The sequence below is a fragment of the Muntiacus reevesi genome, chromosome 3 (assembly GCF_963930625.1).
Source record: "Muntiacus reevesi chromosome 3, mMunRee1.1, whole genome shotgun sequence".
NCBI classification, from domain to species: Eukaryota; Metazoa; Chordata; class Mammalia; order Artiodactyla; family Cervidae; genus Muntiacus; species Muntiacus reevesi.
Genome location: NC_089251.1, coordinates 170,950,223 through 170,968,385, shown reverse-complemented (window position 1 = coordinate 170,968,385; position 18,163 = coordinate 170,950,223). Strand labels below are relative to the sequence as shown.

General features: G+C 42.0%; 1 protein-coding gene across 1 annotated transcript in view; it reads left to right on the top strand.

The window, feature by feature from the left end:
• AKAP12 (A-kinase anchoring protein 12) overlaps nucleotides 1-18,163 on the top strand; it is a 106,983-nt gene that overhangs the window by 44,630 nt on the left and 44,190 nt on the right. Inside the window, exon 2 of the mRNA XM_065931120.1 lies at nucleotides 13,408-13,522. Within this exon, the coding sequence (XP_065787192.1) occupies nucleotides 13,408-13,522 (115 nt within the window). The remainder of the gene's footprint in view (nucleotides 1-13,407; nucleotides 13,523-18,163) is intronic.

Genomic DNA, 18,163 nt, shown 5'->3' with positions numbered 1-18,163 from the left:
TGGATCTTTTCCAGTGATCGTGCTAGAAATATGTGGAAAAGAAAGTGTGAAGTTGCTCAGTCGTGTCCGATTCTTGTGACCCCATGAACTGTAGCCTACGAGGCTCCTCCATCCCTGGAATTTTCCAGGCAAGAGTACTGGAGTGGGTTGCCATTTCCTTCTCCAAGAAATATGTGGAGTACAACATTGTAGGATAGCCATTGTTTACTTTTGGGTAAATATCATTATCTTAGATGGGCCATCTTTGCAAATTAAGTTCATTGTATTGAAAATAAGACAAGCAATGTTGCCTGTTTTTTTCTTTTTTGGTCAAATGGATCACAGACTTAGAACTAAAGTAGCAACAGGCTGATCAACAATTTTTAACTGGATTTTTTTTTTTTTTTTTGCCACACCAAGTTTTAGTTGCAACATGCAGGATCCTTAGTTGTGGCATGTGGGATCTAGTTACCAGACCAGGGATCGAACCTGGGCCCCCTGCATTGGGAGAGTGGAGTCTTAGCCACTGGACCACAAGAGAAGTCCCTCCAACTGAATTTATTTTCAAAAAATCAGCAGTCATTTTAAGCAATGTAATTCGAAAGCAGTATGGCCTCTAAATTTGCATACTGATAATGTTATTTAATTTTGACAGTGATCTCAATTATGTGTGTGTGTGCACGCTCAGTTTTTAGCCTCATAGGAACAGAAATGAACTCTAAGGATTAAACTTGAAGAACTGTATTCTTTTTTCCCCAACTTACCTTAAACCAAGAAAATACAATCTTACTTCTGTCATGTTGGGAAGAATTACTTGAGTAAAGAATGGATGAATCGGAATGTCCACCTTGGGGGAAAGACGAAGGATAAACAGTCCAACAATTGAAAAGATTCTCGTGTTAGGACAGGCAGCAAGCCCCACACAAGTTCCTTACTCCTGAAGCTACAGAACCTGCTGGAGTTCCGTTTTTAACAGAAAAGTGAGCACCGAGCATCTGTGGGTTGGTTATTGGACTGTGGGCCCCAGGGAGATGAAACTATAGATCGTGTCAAGTTAGACATCGAAAGATACAGACCAGCAAAGCTTACATTCTGGTGTTATGACAGAGCACCTGTGTCTAAAAGAAGCTACTTTCTTCCTTCTGAGCTGTTGCACCTACAAGATGTACTGGGCAAATCAACTGGCTCCACAAAACCCAAATGCAAAAAAAGCAAAATATTACTGTGAAGAGAACGATAAAAATGAGAAGCCTAAAAACACAAGATTGGTGTTTTGAAACATGTCTCACAATTCTCACACCTAGTTCATTTGGTGCCCTTGCACTAGTTTCATTCTTGGAGATGTAGAAGCCATAATCTTAATTTCCACCTAATCCCTGGGCTTCCCAGTTGGCACCAGTGGTAAAGAACCTGCCTGCCAATGCAGGAGACGTAAGAGATGCAGGTTCAATCCCTGGGTTGAGAAGTCCGCTGGAGAAGGAAATGGCAACCCACTCCAGTATTCTTGCCTGGAGAGTCCCATGGACAGAGGAGCTGGGCAGGTTACAGTCCACGGGATTACAAAGATTCAGACACGACTTAGTGACTAAACAACGCTTTATTGAGAAATGATTGACATACAGTAAATTGCATATATTTAAAGTATGCAATTTGATACCTTTTGACATATATCTACATCTGTCCAATCACCACCACGATCAAGATAGTGAGCATACAGGACTTCCTGGTGATCCACTGGTTAAGACTCTTTGCTCCCAATGAAGGGAGCATGGGTTCAATCCCAGGATCCCACATCAGGGAAGTTTTGCTTGTCTCACGGCACACCCCTCACCAAAAAAAAAAAAAAGTGGTGATTGTATCAAGTACACCCCCAAACTTCATGCCTGTTTGTAATCTCCTGTTATTTTGATCTTTTTGTTACTATGATCAGTTTGGATTTTCTGGAAATGTATATAAAGGGAATATGTCACGTGTTATTTCTCTTGCTTTTTTCACTCAGCATAATTACTTTGAAGTGAATCCATGTTGTTCAGTTTAGGAGTTTTTAAGCCATTTGCATATACACTTAAAAGATGACCCAGGAAATACCCCTAAGTATTTATCCAGCAGGAATGAACGCATGTATCCAAGCAAAGACTCATACATGAATGTCCATGCAACTTTACTTGCAAGCGAATATCCAGTTTTTCCAGGATCATTTGTTGAAAAGACTCTCCTTTCTCCGTTAAATTGCCTTTGCTCCATCGTCAGAGATCAAAATTATATCTTTGTGTGTCAGTTTCTGAGCAGTTTTTTTTCTAGTTCTATCATTTGAGTTTTTTTTATTTGCTTGTTTCTTAAAATTAATTAGTTAATTATTGGTTGTGCTGGGTCTTGTTGCAGTGCACGGATATCTCACTGAGGCAGCATCTCTTGTGGAGCACAGGCTCATGGGCGGGTAATTGTGGCATCTGGGCTTAGTTGTCCACAGGCAGGTGGAATTTTCCTGCACCAAGGATAGAACCCATGTCCCCTGCATTGGCAGGCAGATTCTTTTCCACTGTTCCTGCAGGGAAGTCCAGGTGAATTACTCTCTTTCAATGATGTGTTTGTCTATTCTTTCACCAATACTACACTGTCTTTTGATTACTATACTGTCTTTTGATTACTATAGTTGTATATTAAGTTGCCCACTCCGGTTTCTTTTTGTTTTTAAAGTCTGTATTGAATTTGTTACAATATTGCTTCTGTTGTTTTTATGTTCTGTTTTTTTGGGTGGGTTTTTTTTTTTGGCCTTGAGGCATGTGGCATCTTAGCTCTCTGACCAGTGATCAAACTGGCACCCCTTGCATTGACAGGCAGTAGTCCTACCACTCGACCACCTTGGAAGTCCCCACATAGGTTTCTTAAGTTTTGTTTATCAGGCATCTCTCTCTGTCCTAAGTATGATACTGACCTCTGCGTTGTGGAGGCCCCAGACGTTACCAGGTAGCATTTCACATAATGATTGTGGTCGCCTATCTTCCTGCAGTGAATTACTGTTACTGGTTAGCAGTACTTTTTATTTTCTTCATCTCAAGCAGAGATCTTATAAATTCCCTTCGCTTGAAATCAGCATGGCTGATCTCCTGTCTCACCAGATTCAGAGCTCTTTGTTTTCTTTTACATACTTTCCCAGAGAACCCAGGAGTTTTAATACTTTTTAAAAACAACTATAATTTTTTAATGTAGGGGAATATTTGACTGAAACGTTATGTGTTAAAACATATTGTGTTTTATCTTGGTGTCTTTACTTATGGCGGATGTTAATAGATGTGGTTCTAAAAGGGTTCTGTGGGCAAGTCATTTTAGAAAATACTATAATGATTTCTTTCTTAGAGGTTCAGGATGCACGTTGAAGAGTCTCCAAATTCTAAGTCCCTTCCAAGGGGGACTTAGAATTTAGATCAAACCTGTCAATCCTAAAGGAAATCAACCCTGAATACTGATTCTGAAGCTGAAGCTCCAACACTGGCCACTTGAGGGGAAGAGCCAACTGACTTTTAAAGACCTGATGCTGGGAAAGATTGAGGGCAAAGGGAGAAGAGGGCAGAAGGATGAGATGGTTGGATGGTATCACTGACTCAATGGACATGGAATTTGAGCAAACTCTGGGAGATGGTAAAGTACAGGGAAGCCTGGCATGCTGCAGTCCATGCGGTTGCAAAGAGTTGGACACGACTTAGCGACTTAACAACAACGGATTCTAAGTAAATCTGCTTAGTTTTATCTAGGTCATTGTTTCCCAAGCTGATCTGAACCCAGAGCACTTATGAGAGAAGCCTGGCGTACAGGCATTGGTACATCTAGTATACGGATATTCTTCGATACCAGTTTGAAACGTGCTGATCTTTGAGATTTAGAGGCCTAAATTGTAGAGACCGCTCCTAATAAGATGAGTTCACCTGTAGTGGCCAAGTCCCTTGGGATTTAAATAAACAATGTGAGATACATTACTTTCTAAGGCATTCAACAATTTGGATATTAGAGTGGAAACATTCAGTTGAATTGAAATTTAACTTTGGAGGCTAAAAGCAAGCCAGTGACATTAGCGGATCTCTCCTGTTTTCATTCTTTCTTGTATCTAGGGGTGAGCCTGTGTTATTCCTTCTAAAACTATGCTATAGTAATCTTCACAAATTTTACTGAAAACTATGAGAAACAGGAAAATTAGTGATTGGTCGGCAGTGACCAGAGAGACTCTAACTGGTGTCTACACGCTTCCCCATGTGGCTCTTCTGTGCTGTGCTGATAACGTTCCAGAAACTTCTCATAAATAGGGAGCAGTACAATTTCAAAAGCAAAATAAGATTCGTCTTTATATCCTGAACTTGAGAATCTTTTCCACTTGGATTAAATGCAATGAATAAAATTAAACAGCAGTACAACAAGGCTACATAAGCCAATTAGGTTCACACTTGGTGAAATATAGCTTTTTGGCCAATATTTTCACTTCTGGCTGTGGGTTGGGGGAGTTGAATGGCACCTCGGACTCAGTCAAATTTCTACGTGAAGACCAGCAGGATGGAGGCGTAGTGTGTGCAGGGTCAGACCGCTGGACCACGGTTGACATTGGGTGGAGCTGGAGGGGAGGGGCCGCATTGATTGGTTGATGGTGATGAGATGCTGGTCTCTTATGGTCCTTTGAATTAACTCACTCATGTTTAAAGCAATGTTGCCAGCCAAAGGGGATGTTTTGGTATGCTGGTTTGGTTTTGCTGAATATATGAGTGGAAAAAAAGGAGCATGAAATTTAAAACAAACAAGAGGTTTTATTTAAAGATGAGAGGCTTCGGGACATCAAGAGTTCAAGAAATGGGGCGACTGCCACACTGACAGGAGAGTCTGGCCTCCTTCAAGGAGGAAAACAGATCAGAAAGCGATCTCTAAAGGCTAGTTTCTTGAAGACAAGGGCGTCTCATTTTTAGAGGTCACTGGAAGCACTCCTGACCTGGGGTTCATGCTCTTCTCTATTATGTGGTTTGCGAGAGCTTTTGGCACAACGTTTTGACAGTACCTCTGAAATTTGATAAGTAGTTCATATTCTCTCTTTGAAAAGCTTTGCAAAGTTAAAAGTTCTCATTTTTCTTTCATGGAATGCCTTAAATTTTTTTTTTAAATTCGTAGACTAGAAATATATCTGTCTTACTGTTTGAGAATTGCCTTAGCCCTGCTTACTATATGAAGAAAGTGAAAGTGTTAGTCGCTCACTCAGTCGTGTCCAGCTCTTTGTGATCCCGTGGACTGTAGCCTGCCAGGCTTCTCTGTCCGTGGAATTTTCCAGGCAAGCATACTGGAGTGAGTAGCCATTCCCTTCTTCAGGGGATCTTCCCGACCCAGGGATTGAATCCCAGGTCTCCTACATTGTAGGGATATTCTTTACTATCTAAGCCACCAGGAAAACTCTGCTTACTGTATATCTTGAGCTAATTAGAAATTAAATCCTTGCCAAGGGGTGAAACATTCTACTGTTTAAAATTTTTTTAATTTTCTTGACGGCATTGAGGTTTTCTTGACTATACAGATTTTATCAGCCATACCTCAAAAAACTCTGAGAAGCTTCACTAAAGAAAATAAGTTTTTTCTTCTAATTCTGGAAAATTTCAAAATATATACAAAAGTAGAGAATCACAACAAATGCCATGTACCCATTACCCAACTTCTACTGTAATGAACATTTTGCCACTCTTATTTTGACTAACTGTGTTTATTTATTTATTCTGTTTTTTGGTTGAACCACGTGGCATGCAGGATCTTAGTTCGCTAGCCAAGGATAAATCTCACACTCTCCCACGGTGGAAGCGCAGCATCTTAACCACTGGACCACCAGGGAAGTCTCCTTGGAGCTTTCATTTTAGAGGGGAATTGAGTAGGGAACAAGTCATCCCTATTAGTCTGAAATTATTGAGCGAATGGTAGAGCAAAAAGTGCTAAGAACCTACATTAATAGTTGACATATTAGCAACCTAACGTGTGGGGTGATGTTCCAGATACTCACTGTGGTGGGTGAAAATGAATTTACATCTCATTTTACAGAAAAAGAGAAGAGCGTATGAGAGGCTAAATAACATTCCCGAGGCCACAGATCAGGTAGATGGCAGGTGTGTGACCCTCTAGCTAGCTCTCCTAGCTCCTCCTGTTTGCTGACCTGGAATCACCAAGTGTCAGTCTATGACAATGATGGGACAGTTATAAAATCCTAGATTTGAAGTATTTCATCATACCCCAGAGCACCCAGCCCTCCTCTCTGCTTCTGAGCGCACCATGTCATCCAGGGTTGAGGAGTGAATAGGAGTTAGCTTCTATGAAAAGGCTCCTGAAATATGATTTCACTGTCAAGTTTTTGCCTTAAAGCAGTTCTCTTTTCCCATGAAAATTCATGTGAGTGGCAGAAATTAGAACGAAAATACTTCACAGTAAAACAAAAATTTTCTTAACTGTCTCCTAGCCACCATACTAACATAAGCAAACTAGAATGAAGTAACTTTGTGAAGGAAAAGCTTCTTCCCTACCACCCACTTGTAAAAGTGATCAGAAGAATTAGATACAGAACACAGAAAAATAGAAAAATAAAAGAGATAAAACATTCAGAGTTTCGTCCCCAGTGATTATTTGGCACATGTGATTTGGTAATACTGATATTACCATATATTTGGCTATTTAGGGGTATGTTCTAGTGTATGTTTGTAATCATATTGAATATATAACTGTTTAGTTTGCTTTTTCAGTTTAATGTCACAACATAAAACGCATCTCTATTTCATGTGCTTTGTTAATACCATTTTTAATGCCTGAAAGACATGTTGTAACCACTCTCTCCCCCCATATTTGGGGCATTTAGAAATTGTTTCTGACTCTAAGCTATAATTTTTTTGTTTATCCTCTGACTTTTGTTTTTCCAGTGACCTTAAGGGTTGTTAGTGTTAGAATCAGACTTAAGTGTTAAGAATTGGACCAATTCTATTAAATTAATTCCCTCTTCTCTACCTTTCTCTGTTGTAAAGATTTATACCATGTTTAGACCTGAATTTTACAAAACTTTCTGCCTGTAATTGGGTTTTGCAAAGTTTTCTGCTTAGATTCATTCAAAATAGAAATGGTTACTTTTTAAAACAAAAGCCCACCTTTTGAAATCCCTCATTCTGATAGCGTTCAGTAAATCACACCTAAATTAGAGGGGAAATTTTCGCATAAACATAACCTAGGCTGGTTGGTATTGTCATGATGGTGACTTAAAACTTTTGTTCTGATAGCCTGAGTCACTGTTGTTTTCTGACTGCACAGTGTGGCTTGTAGGATATTAGTTCCCCGACCAGTGATCAAACCCATGCGCTCAGCAGTGAAAGCGTGGAGTCTTAACCACTGGACCACCAAGGAGTTCCCCAATATTTTCTGTGTAATGATTTGACCGAAGTCATTAATATGCTAATCTCATTTAGAAGTACAATGAACAGAAGAGTTAAAGCTTCATGAAGCCAGTTTGGCTCATTGGCTCAGATGATCTGAAAAGATTTATGAACCCTGGAAAGCTAGGGTCATAGTATCCTGATAGCTTGAGAACCTGTGGACTTTAGGCCTGAAAGTATTAATATTTTCACCTTTATAATGATAAAAACTGAAGTTAAGGGAATGTCTGTTCCCCTAACTGCTCTCTGAAGAATAAAGCCAAACAACAACAGAAATTCCACAGAGATGGCCATTAATAAAGTTTTAGAATATATTATTCAAGACTTGAAAAAACATGCTTATACAAACATTGGAACAAACACTCTTCCTCTCCTCTGCCCTCCTCCTTCCCTGTTAGTGAGTTATTTTTGTTTTATTTTAAACACTTATAGGAGTCAGACATTCTTTAGCAACTTGCTTTTCTCTGCTTGAATTGGGGACATCTGCCTCCTTCAGCAGATTTACTACTAAAATTTACCTTATTCCTTTCAATGTTGTTACATGCATACCTTATATTTTAACTCTTCCTCTCTACCGATTGATTCTTCTTAAAGTTTTGTGCTTTTATAAATCATCGGGTATGTGAAGTCGTATCTATTGGCATGGGATGGTGGAGCCAATGGTTATACACACTTTAATGTTTTTATAGCTGTTTCCAAATTGTTCTGCAAAGATATTTACTACTTTATTCTATGATTTTCTTTCTTTCTTCTGTTTGACCTTTTTAAATTAAGGTTTGCTTTCCAAGCACTTTCTATGAGAATTGAAGGAAAAAACACATTGAAGAGTTTTCTTTAGAAGTTTTGTCATGGGATTTAGAATCCTTTCCGGATTATCTTTTTTATTCCCATAGATTTATATGAGATTTATATGAGATTATATTCCGGATTATATTTTTTATTTCATCGTTGTGCATGTGTCCTGTTTATATTGAGAAGATTCTGGCTCTTTCCTGGTTGCAGCCATGTAACAGTTCTCCTTGGCTTTTGCCGTCATTATTGGGAGCAGTTATACTGCCCAGAGCCTGTTCTGCCACGTGGACTGCAGGATTCTAGCCGCTCCCACCTGTGCTGGTCTTCCAGGAAGAACGTGGAGCCTCTAGCTTCGCTCCTGTGAAGGAGATGGTTCACAGGCTTCTGTGTCCTGATAGCTGTCAAAATTTCATCTGTCTTGTTCATGTTCAGCATGTTGTTTAAAGAGCTTGACACCCTTACAGTGTACTCTGCCAGGACTTTCAGGCAAGCTGTGGACCATTCCATGGAGAAAGAAAGGAAATGGAAATTTTGTGCAGTTATTCTGCCATGCCTTTGCATGCTGATGCTCAGTTATGTCCAACTCTTAGTAGCCCCAGATACTGTAGCCCACCAGGCTCCTCTGTCTATGGAATTTTCCAGGCAAGAATCCTGGAGTGAGTGACCACTTCCTACTCGAAGGGATCTTCCCTACCCAGGGATCAAACCTGCGTCTCCTGCGTTGGCAGGCGGATTCTTTACTACTGAGCTGCCTGGGAAATCCATGCCTTGGCTACCATTTTGATATTTTCAGTTGTTGTTCTTGGAGGAATGAGAGGAAAACACTGTTGTTGGAAGCATTCGGGATTTTTTTTTTCTTTCAAAGCTTGTTTAGTTGTAATGTGGTAATACTTTACGGGAATAAACTCTGGCTGACCCACTCAAGGGATATAAGCTTGAAAACATTTAGGGTTTTGATTTGCTCAAAGGAGGCATTTACGGTTTTTGAAGTACAAATCCAGTGGGAAAATAAGTTTTCTGGTGCTAGCTGTATTTTAGTGCAAAGAGCATGCCTTTGAAGTCCAGTTCTCATCTCAAAAGACATTAAGAACTAGGTGGATGGATAAAGCTATGTGAGGCAGCTTCAGAGTGAATGAGTTTGAAAACTTCAGTCCCACCCGTTTTTCTCCCTGATTTAAATACCCTTCTCATCTCATCTGACTCCAGCCCTTCCCATCGTGTGGATCACTGACTTGTGTCTGTATATCTTTCGGGGTTTCTTTGGGTTTAACCGAAAGCTTGGTCTTCTGTGGGCATTTGAGTTACAGAGAAAAGAAAGATCGAGGACAAGTCAGATGTGTGTTCAGTGACAAAGAAATGCCTCTGCAATGTATGAAGCAGTCAGGTTATAAAAGCATATATCCTCCATTTAAAAAAATTTAATTTTATTTCTTGGTTTTTGGCTGTGCTGGGTCTGCATTGCTGTGCTGGCTTTTCTGGAGCTGCGGTGAGTGGGGGGCTACTTTCTAGTTTAGGTTACCAGCTTCTCATTGCAGGGGCTTCTCGTGTTCTGGAGCATGGGCCGTGGGGCGCACAGACTTCACTAGTTGCATCCTGTGGGTTGAGTAGTTTTGGCTTCCAGCCTCTAGAGCACAGGCTCAATAGCTGTGGCGCGTGGACCTGGTTGCTCCTTGGCAAGTGGGATCTTCCTGCTTCAGGGATCGAATTAGTGTCTCCTGCATTGGTGGGCGGATTCTTATCCACTGAGCCACCAGGGAAGTCATCCTTTTTTTTTTTTTTTTTTTAAAGAAAGCTTGTGTGCATGTAAACACTCATAGAAAAGACAGAAGGAGCTTAAACATTAAGGAACCATGGGTTCAATTTCTTGTGATTCAAGGTGATTTTAACATACTGATAACTCTCAGAAATGCCTGAACCCTTCATGATAGTATGAATTATTAGCTGGTTGAGAATGGGAGAAAAAGAAATAAAAAACACAGCAAATACATGTTTTGGATTGCAAAAATGTGACTTATCCATCTATAAGAGCACATGAGGTTGTGTAAAACGCATCTCTTAAGTGAAATGCAGAGTGGTGAACATATCTGAATATGGCTGGATGGAATGATGTCCCTTCGTTGTGTGGAGCGCTGGTGTGTCTCGGGCTCTGAATATGCCAGACAATGCCCCCCCTTGCTGGACCCAAGCTATACATATAATAAAAGAAGCTCAAAACTCAGGTTCGGTACTGTCACTGTTGTAAATTGTCACCAAAGTTGTCAGCGATTTTCTGAGATAGAGACCGTTGCCCTGTGGTCACTGGAAATAAGAAATCCACACAATTTACTTATCACACTTGATGATAAAGAAGGATGGCAGGTGATCTCAAAGACACATTTTATTTTATATCATCTACGGTGCATTATTTATATATGTGTAAAATTTCTAAGAGTAGATGAAATGTGTGCCTATAGAATCTCAAGCTTAAAGATACTCAATTTGGCTCCCTCTGAAGATGTCTTGGATTTGACAGTTCACGAAGAATTATGAGAAATCTTTCAGAATCATAGAAACTCTGTAGAACTCTAGACTTTATCTTAAACTTCAGAGTTCTGGATCTTAAACTAGGAGCACAGGTAACCAATGTTCTTTTCCCTTTAAAGTGAGATATTAGAATAACTGTCTCTTATTCACCCCCTTAGGTTCCTCTCATCCAAGTACTAACCAGGCCCGACCCTGCTTAGCTTCCGAGATCAGACGAGATCGGGCACGTTCAGGGTGGTATGGCCATAGACTATTCCCCAACTTAGGTTCCTATGTCATGGTGTCTATTTAAACATTTTTTTAGGTTTGATTCATTGGTTGACCGTGTGCTCTGCTCTGCTCTTCTGATCATGGGATTCTCCAGGCCAGAATACTGGAGTGGGTAGTCTGTCCCTTCTCCAGGGAATCTTCCCAACCCAGGGATTGAACCCAGGTTTCCCACAGGTGGAATCTTTACCATATGAGCTACCAGGGAAGCCTGGTTGTTGACCGTATAGCCCACAATAATATGCATTTCTTGCTTTCCCCCACTGGCTTTTAATCACATTATTAGTGAAATCTACATTTAACTTGTGCATGGGACCTAGTGGAATTTAGTTAAAATACTCTTAAATGCTCACGTTTTTGCTGATGAGAGTTGTGGAGACCCCACCCCCACCCCAATCCCCCGTGCTTTCGTCTTTAGGTTTCATTTAAAACTCCCATCTTTCATATTTTGGTAAGAGAAGACTTTAAGTGGATATGTAATCTGAGCATCCTGTCTAATACATGGACTCAGCATGGGCATTTTGAAGCCAGCGATCCCATCTGTAGTGAGAGCATTAAAGTACAGTGATATTATTTCAGGAGGCAGCTTTCACAGTTGAAGGACATCTTTGGTGGGAGCAGGGAACAGCCAGGTGAAATCAATTTCAGCACTCTGCAAGCCTTCTGGGTTGATTGTCTTGAATTGGACCCAGTCCCTTCAAGACTCTGATAGAACTCAGCGATTTGGCCGGGGTACTCCATTGGCCTGTAAGCAGCATGAAATGATGCATACAGAGTGACCAACTTTGAGATTTCTTTGGAAGAATCAGGTCTGGGTATTATGGGATACTCTTTAAGGCATTTTGTCATTGTGCATGGTAACAGGTCCTCCAAAAATTTGTTGTTGGAAATTCCTTGGAACTAGTTGGTGGTGAACCTGGCCTTTGGGCCGTGGCTGAGCTGTGAGACCTGTGGTCAGCCAGCCTTCCCCTCTGTAATCACTTTGATCCTCAGTGTCCTCATCTGTAAAATGGAACAGTAGCACCTCCCTAAGTTGTTGTTGTTGTTTGGCTGACCCTTGACTTATGGAATCTGAGTTCCCTGACCAGGGATTGAACCTGGACCTTGGGCAGTGAAAGCGCTGAGGCCTAACTGCTGGACTGCTGGGGAGTTCCCCCAAGTTGGTTTTAAGGCAGATGAGAAAAAAAAAAGCATTGTTGAAATCCTTAGGTTCCTAATGGCTACTGTGCAATTTTCATTTGGCTTAAAACTTTATTTTAAAAAGTATGTGTTTATTTATTTGGTTAGTTGCAGCACACAGGATCTTCATTTCATCACACTGGGTCCTTCATTGCGGTGCATGGGCTATCCATATGGGGATGATGGCAAGCGAGCATTTTGGTAATATTTTTAAGGACAGTGACTCATGAGCAGCCATGTCTGGTGTCTCTTCTTTGTTCGCTAGCCTTTGAACCACAGGGCCTTCTCCCTTGTCTCCCCTTTACCTTTTGCTCACATACCCCTCGCTGGCATCTTAGAGCTCAGCTTTCACTGTTTTCTTTTGAGAAGCCTTAACGACCCCCCTGCCCCAGCCTAGGTCATGGCCTGATGTTTGTCGTCATTTGCTGTATGTATTCCTGCCATAGCTGTAATTCAATAATTATTTATTTAAATGTCTGCCGTCTTCCCTGAGAAGGACACATTTTCACTTAGGTATATTCCAGCCAAATATGCATAAACTGCATCTAATCACAAGGAAACATTATTTTAAAGTAAACAAAAAAATGTTTTTCAGAGGTCTGCCTTCCATAGGTCTGCCTTCCCTGCCTTCCCTGCCTTCCAGGGCTTCCCTGGTGGTTCAGCGGTAGAGACTCTGCCTGCAAAGCAGGAGACCTGGGTTCAATCCCTGAGTCAGGAAGATCTCCGGGAGAAGGAAATGGCAAGCCACTCCAGTATTCTTGGCTGGTGAATCCCATGGACAGAGGAGCCTGGTGGGCTATAGTCCATAGGGTTGCAAAGAGTCAGACATGACTAAAGCAACTTAGCATGCACACATGCCTGTCTTCCATAGTAGTTTGTAAGCTCAAAGCATCTGGGACCACACCTGACCTAGTCACTGTGAAATCTCAAGTAGGCCTGGAATGGTGGGTATGTGTATCATGCCTATGAGTGGTTTCCAGAAGAATGAATGAATGTGTGAATGGTGTGTCCCTTTACCCAGATACAAAGCCCTATCTGCTGACCCATAGCTCCCTGTATCTTTTGTAAGATAGCTGGATCATTCCAATGGGGGGCGGGGGGGGGCTTACATCTTCATTGTCACTAACTCTCCATTTCTCTGCATTTTTCCTCTAAATGATTTATATTTTTGAACTTACAGTTTTGTTTCTAACTTGGTCATGAAGATTGAAATCAAGTTTATATGGTTTTGTCTTCCCCGTAGCTCCTGCAGAAGAATGGCCAGCTGTCCACCGTCAACAGCTTAACTGAGCAAGGTGAGCTCGGCCTCCAGGAGGAAGCCCTGAATGGCCAAGAGGAGGAGGTGGCTGTCACAGATGGTAAGCCGCCTTGCCTGGCTCTGGGTAGAGCCAGGGGGTGGAAGGCAAACAAGGAATTGTCAGAGGACAGTTAAAAACAACCTAGGCAGAATTTGCCCTGTCATGTTATCTGTCATTTCACACTGTCGATATCATACTGATAACAAAAGCAATCCATTGTAGCCCCTGTATTTAGGTGTAGGAGGTTATAGCAATGCTTATAATGAAATGAAGTCTTTTTTTTTTTTTTCATTTTTCTCAGGCATCCTTATCTTGAAACCGTGATTTGGTTGTTGTTATTATTGTTGCCTTTTTCCAACCACATGCCTGGTATTGGATTTTTGTTGAAAATGCTGGGGTCTTGGTTGCTTTAAGAGTCAGTATTTCTCACTCTAGAGTAGCCTACTGCCCTTGTGAAGATTTTTCTGGTAGTCTGTACTGCTTTCTTTTTGTTAATGTATTTAAAATATTTTTGTATTTATTTATTTTCAGCTGTGCTGGGTCTTTGCTGCTGCATGGGCTTTTCTCTAGTTTTGGTGAGCAAGGACCTCTCTCTAGTTGTGTTGCACGGGCTTCTCATTGCAGTGGTTTTTCTTGTTGGTTGAGCACTGCCTCTCAGGCACACAGGCTTCAGTAGTTGTGGTGTGTGGGTTTAGTTGCTCTGTGGCATGTGGGATCTTCTCACATTGGGGATCAAACCCGTTTTTTCTGAACTGGCAGGTGAATTCTTTCTGGTAGTGTGTATTTCAAGACGACTTTTGCTTCTTGGAAGGAAAGCTATGACAAACCTAGACAGCATAGTAAAAAGCAAAGACATCACTTTGCAGACAAAGTCCTTATAGTCAAAGCTACGGTTTTTCCAGTGGTCATGTACGGATGTGAGGGTTGGACAAAGAAGGCTGAGCGCCCAAAAATTGATACTTTCGAGCTGTGGTGCTGGAGAAGACTCTTGAGAGTCCCTTGGACAGCAAGGAGATCAAAGCAGTCAATCTTAAAGGAAATCAACCCTCAATATTCATTGGAAGATCTGAGGCTGAAGCTCCAATACTTTGGCCCCCTGATGGGAAGAGCCGACTCATTCGCAAAGACCCTCATGCTGGGAAAGATTGAAGGCAAAAGAGTAGGGTGGCAGAGGATGAGATGGTTGGATGGCATCATCAACTCAATGGGCAAGAACTTGAGCAAACTCCGGGAGATGGTGAGGGACAGGGAAGCCTGGAGAGCTATAGTTCATGGGGTCACAAAGAGTCAGACACGACAGCAATTGAACAATAACAACATATTTCAGGGTACACACCTATTTGCCCCAACTGTAATATATGCAGGTATTAGAACCTTTATCCCATAAATCCTAGAGGGGTGGTTATTGGAAAGCAAATCTGTGAGACCACATTATCACTGGTTTGATTTCAGCCCATGGAGGGGATGGGGACCACACCTTAGGGTCAGAATCAAGCACCTTGACAAATCGGGCTCTTGCAAGGGAAGAAGAACCTTCCTCTGTTCTTGTTTCTTGTCTCATCATTTCATTTAGTCATAAAGGAATGATTTAACAACTGCCGTGGATGTACAGAATGATGGCATATGGTGAACTGATGCGTACATGTAATGTGAAAAAGACAAATGAAGGGAAAAGTCTTGTGAAAGGAGGCTGGCCATTGCCTCGGTGAGATGAGGTTCATCTAACATGTGGAACCTGTTTCTCCTCGTGTTTAACGCTCCTGTGGAGCTGTTGCAAGCAGGGAGCTGCTTTTGAAGTTGGTGGGAATTCTGATCTTTCTCTAGCACCACAGGCACCCTATAAAGTTAGAAATACACAGTCTCACACAAGGAGGATCTGCACAGCCTGGTGTCAGAGTTTCAGATGATCTCTACCAAAAATAATTGGAACGGCCCCAACTCAGATTCCAAAGTCCCACGCTCTGTCCTTCCCATGGTTATCCTTTGAATCAAATCAAACCACAGCCTTTTCGGAGCCTTCCATAGCCAAGCCACTGTGCCTTGTGCTTCAGGAAAGATGGAAAAAGCTAAAGGGGCCCATCAGGGGAGACAAGCGAGTCCATCGAAGGATCCATAAGATGAAAATGAGGTTAAGACCAGGCAGCATGGTGATTAATGAATCTTGCAAGAGACAAGAGCTGCTTAGAGTTCTGATGAAACCCTTGTTTGAGATCAGGGAGTGGGATGAGGTCTGGGGACTGAGGGGAGGTTGGGTTTAGATTTGTTGGGACAAGGGCTGCCAGCCAAGGAGGGGAAATAAAATAGCTGACGCTCCACAGGCGTTTACTGTGGGTCCCAGTTCAGTTCAGTTCCGCTGTTCAGTCCGACTCCTAGACCCCATGGACTGCAGCATGCCAGGTTTCCCCATCCTCCAATGTCTCTCGGAATTCGCTCAAACTCCTGTCCACCGAGTGGTTGATGCCATGCAAGTATCTCATCCTCTTTCGCCCCGTTCTCCTCCTGCCCTCAGCCTTCCCCAGCATCAAGGTGTTTTCCCGTGAGTGAGTGTTCACGTCAAGTAGCCAACGTAATGAACCTTCAGCTTCAGCATCAGACCTTCAGGGTTGATTTCCTTTAGGATCCTGGGTCCTGGAGGTGCGCCTTTTGTGCAGAATGGCCTCTAGCAGTAACCTGATGAGATGGTTCCTGTCTTGACTTAAACCCAGACCAGCAGCTCCCCAAGCACGAGCTATGCTGGGTGCGTCCACAGGCTTGTCCACTGAGCAAGGGGCAGAATGGAGACCCAGAAGGGAAAAGGGGCTGGGTCAGAGAGCTCTTCTGAAAGCTGAGGGGAGTTTAGGAAGTATTCCGGCAATGCAGATCACTGCAATATGCCCTGAGGGGGCTTTCAATCTGACTGGTGTGGAGTGTTGATGAGAGAAGGGAGAGGCTGCAGCAGATGCCCTTGTTCCCAGAACATCCCAGGTAGCCTGGAATCCTATCTAATCTGTGGCATGTTTACTAGATAGCATCTGGCTATCTTCCTTTAGTCCAGATGGAATTTCTTTCACTTTTCAGCCCTGTGATTCAGTTAGCACACGCCAGGCCTCCCAGTCCATCACCAACTCCTGGAGTTTACTCAAATTCATGTCCATTGAGTCAGTGATGCCATCCAGCCATCTCATCCTCTGTCATCCCCTTCTCCTCTCACCTTCAATCTTTTCCAGCATCAGGGTCTTTTCAAATGAGTCAGTTCTTTGCATCAGGTGGCCAAAGTATTGGAGTTTCAGTTTTAACATCAGTCCTTCCAGTGAATATTCAGGACCGATCTCCTTTAGAATGGACTGGTTTGATCTCCTTGCAGTCCAAGGGACTCTCAAGAGTCTTCTCCAACACCACAGTTCAAAAGCATCAATTCTTTGGTGCTCAGCTTTCTTTATAGTCCAACTCTTACATCCATACATGACTACTGGAAAAACTATAGCCTTGACTAGACGGACCTTTGTTGGCAAAGTAATGTGTCTACTTTTTAATATGCTGTCTAGGTTGGTCATAACTTTTCTTCAAAGGAGCAAACATTTTTAATGAAAGTGATTCTGTCCCTACTGATTCATTGGAAAAGATCCTGATGCTAGGAAAAATTGAGGGCAGGAGGAGAAGGTAGCGACAGAGGATGAGATGGTTGGATAGCATCACCTGACTCAATGGACATGAATTTGAGCAAACTCCAGGAGATAGTGAAGGACAGGGAAGCCTGGCGTGCTGCAGTTCACAGGGTTACAAAAAGTCAGATAAGACTGTGTTCTACATATCAGCTTACTGCAATGTAAATAAAGACATAATTTGGTATGTAATGGTTAACTGTAGGATTTTGGGTGCCTTGGTTTCTGCTCTTGCCCATTTCAGTAAGAAAAGATCTGAGCCATTTTGGTCCCTAGGAGGATTAGCTCACAGTGGCATTTGCTCCTGCCTTAGGTGGACCAAAGGACAGGACAGGAGAAAGCTACAAATGAGGGGCATTTCTCCTTGAAAGGTTTTGATTTAAAGTGACAAACAATATTTAGACACAGCTGGAATGCACAGTATTTTCCCACTTTGACTTGCTTGCTTGCTTTCTGAAACCAGAAATACTGGTAATTCAGAACCAAGCCTCTTCCCATAATGAAAATGAAATCCTGTTTCCCTGTAACCTTTCTTTAAATGATAGAGAAAACGGGATCTGCTTATTAAATATTTTCTAAACTATGCAATAAGGTTCAGAGTCCTAAGTGCTGGACCACCAGGGAAGTTTCTGATTCTACTGATTTTATCAAAGAACCCTCCCAACTCAGATTGTCATTTGTTCTATAGTCTATGGCTTATACGGTTTTCTATGAGTCTCTATGAGTGCCTGAACAAGAAGGATTTTTTAAAAAATTCTGCCTTGATCTGGGTCCAACTTGAAATTTCAAGTTATTACAAATTAAAATTTTAGATTTTCTTTTCAAATATCCGTTGACGCCAAGAGCTGACTCATTGGAAAAAATTCTGATGCTGGGAAAGATTGAGGGTAGAGGTAGAAGTCAACAACAGAGGATGAGATGGTTGGATGGCATCACCAGCTCGATGGACATGAATTGAGCAAGCTCGGGAGTTGGTGATGGACAGGGAAACCTGGGGTGCTACAGTTCATGGGGTCACCAAGAGTCGAACTGAACTGACTGATAGGTTGATCGGATTATT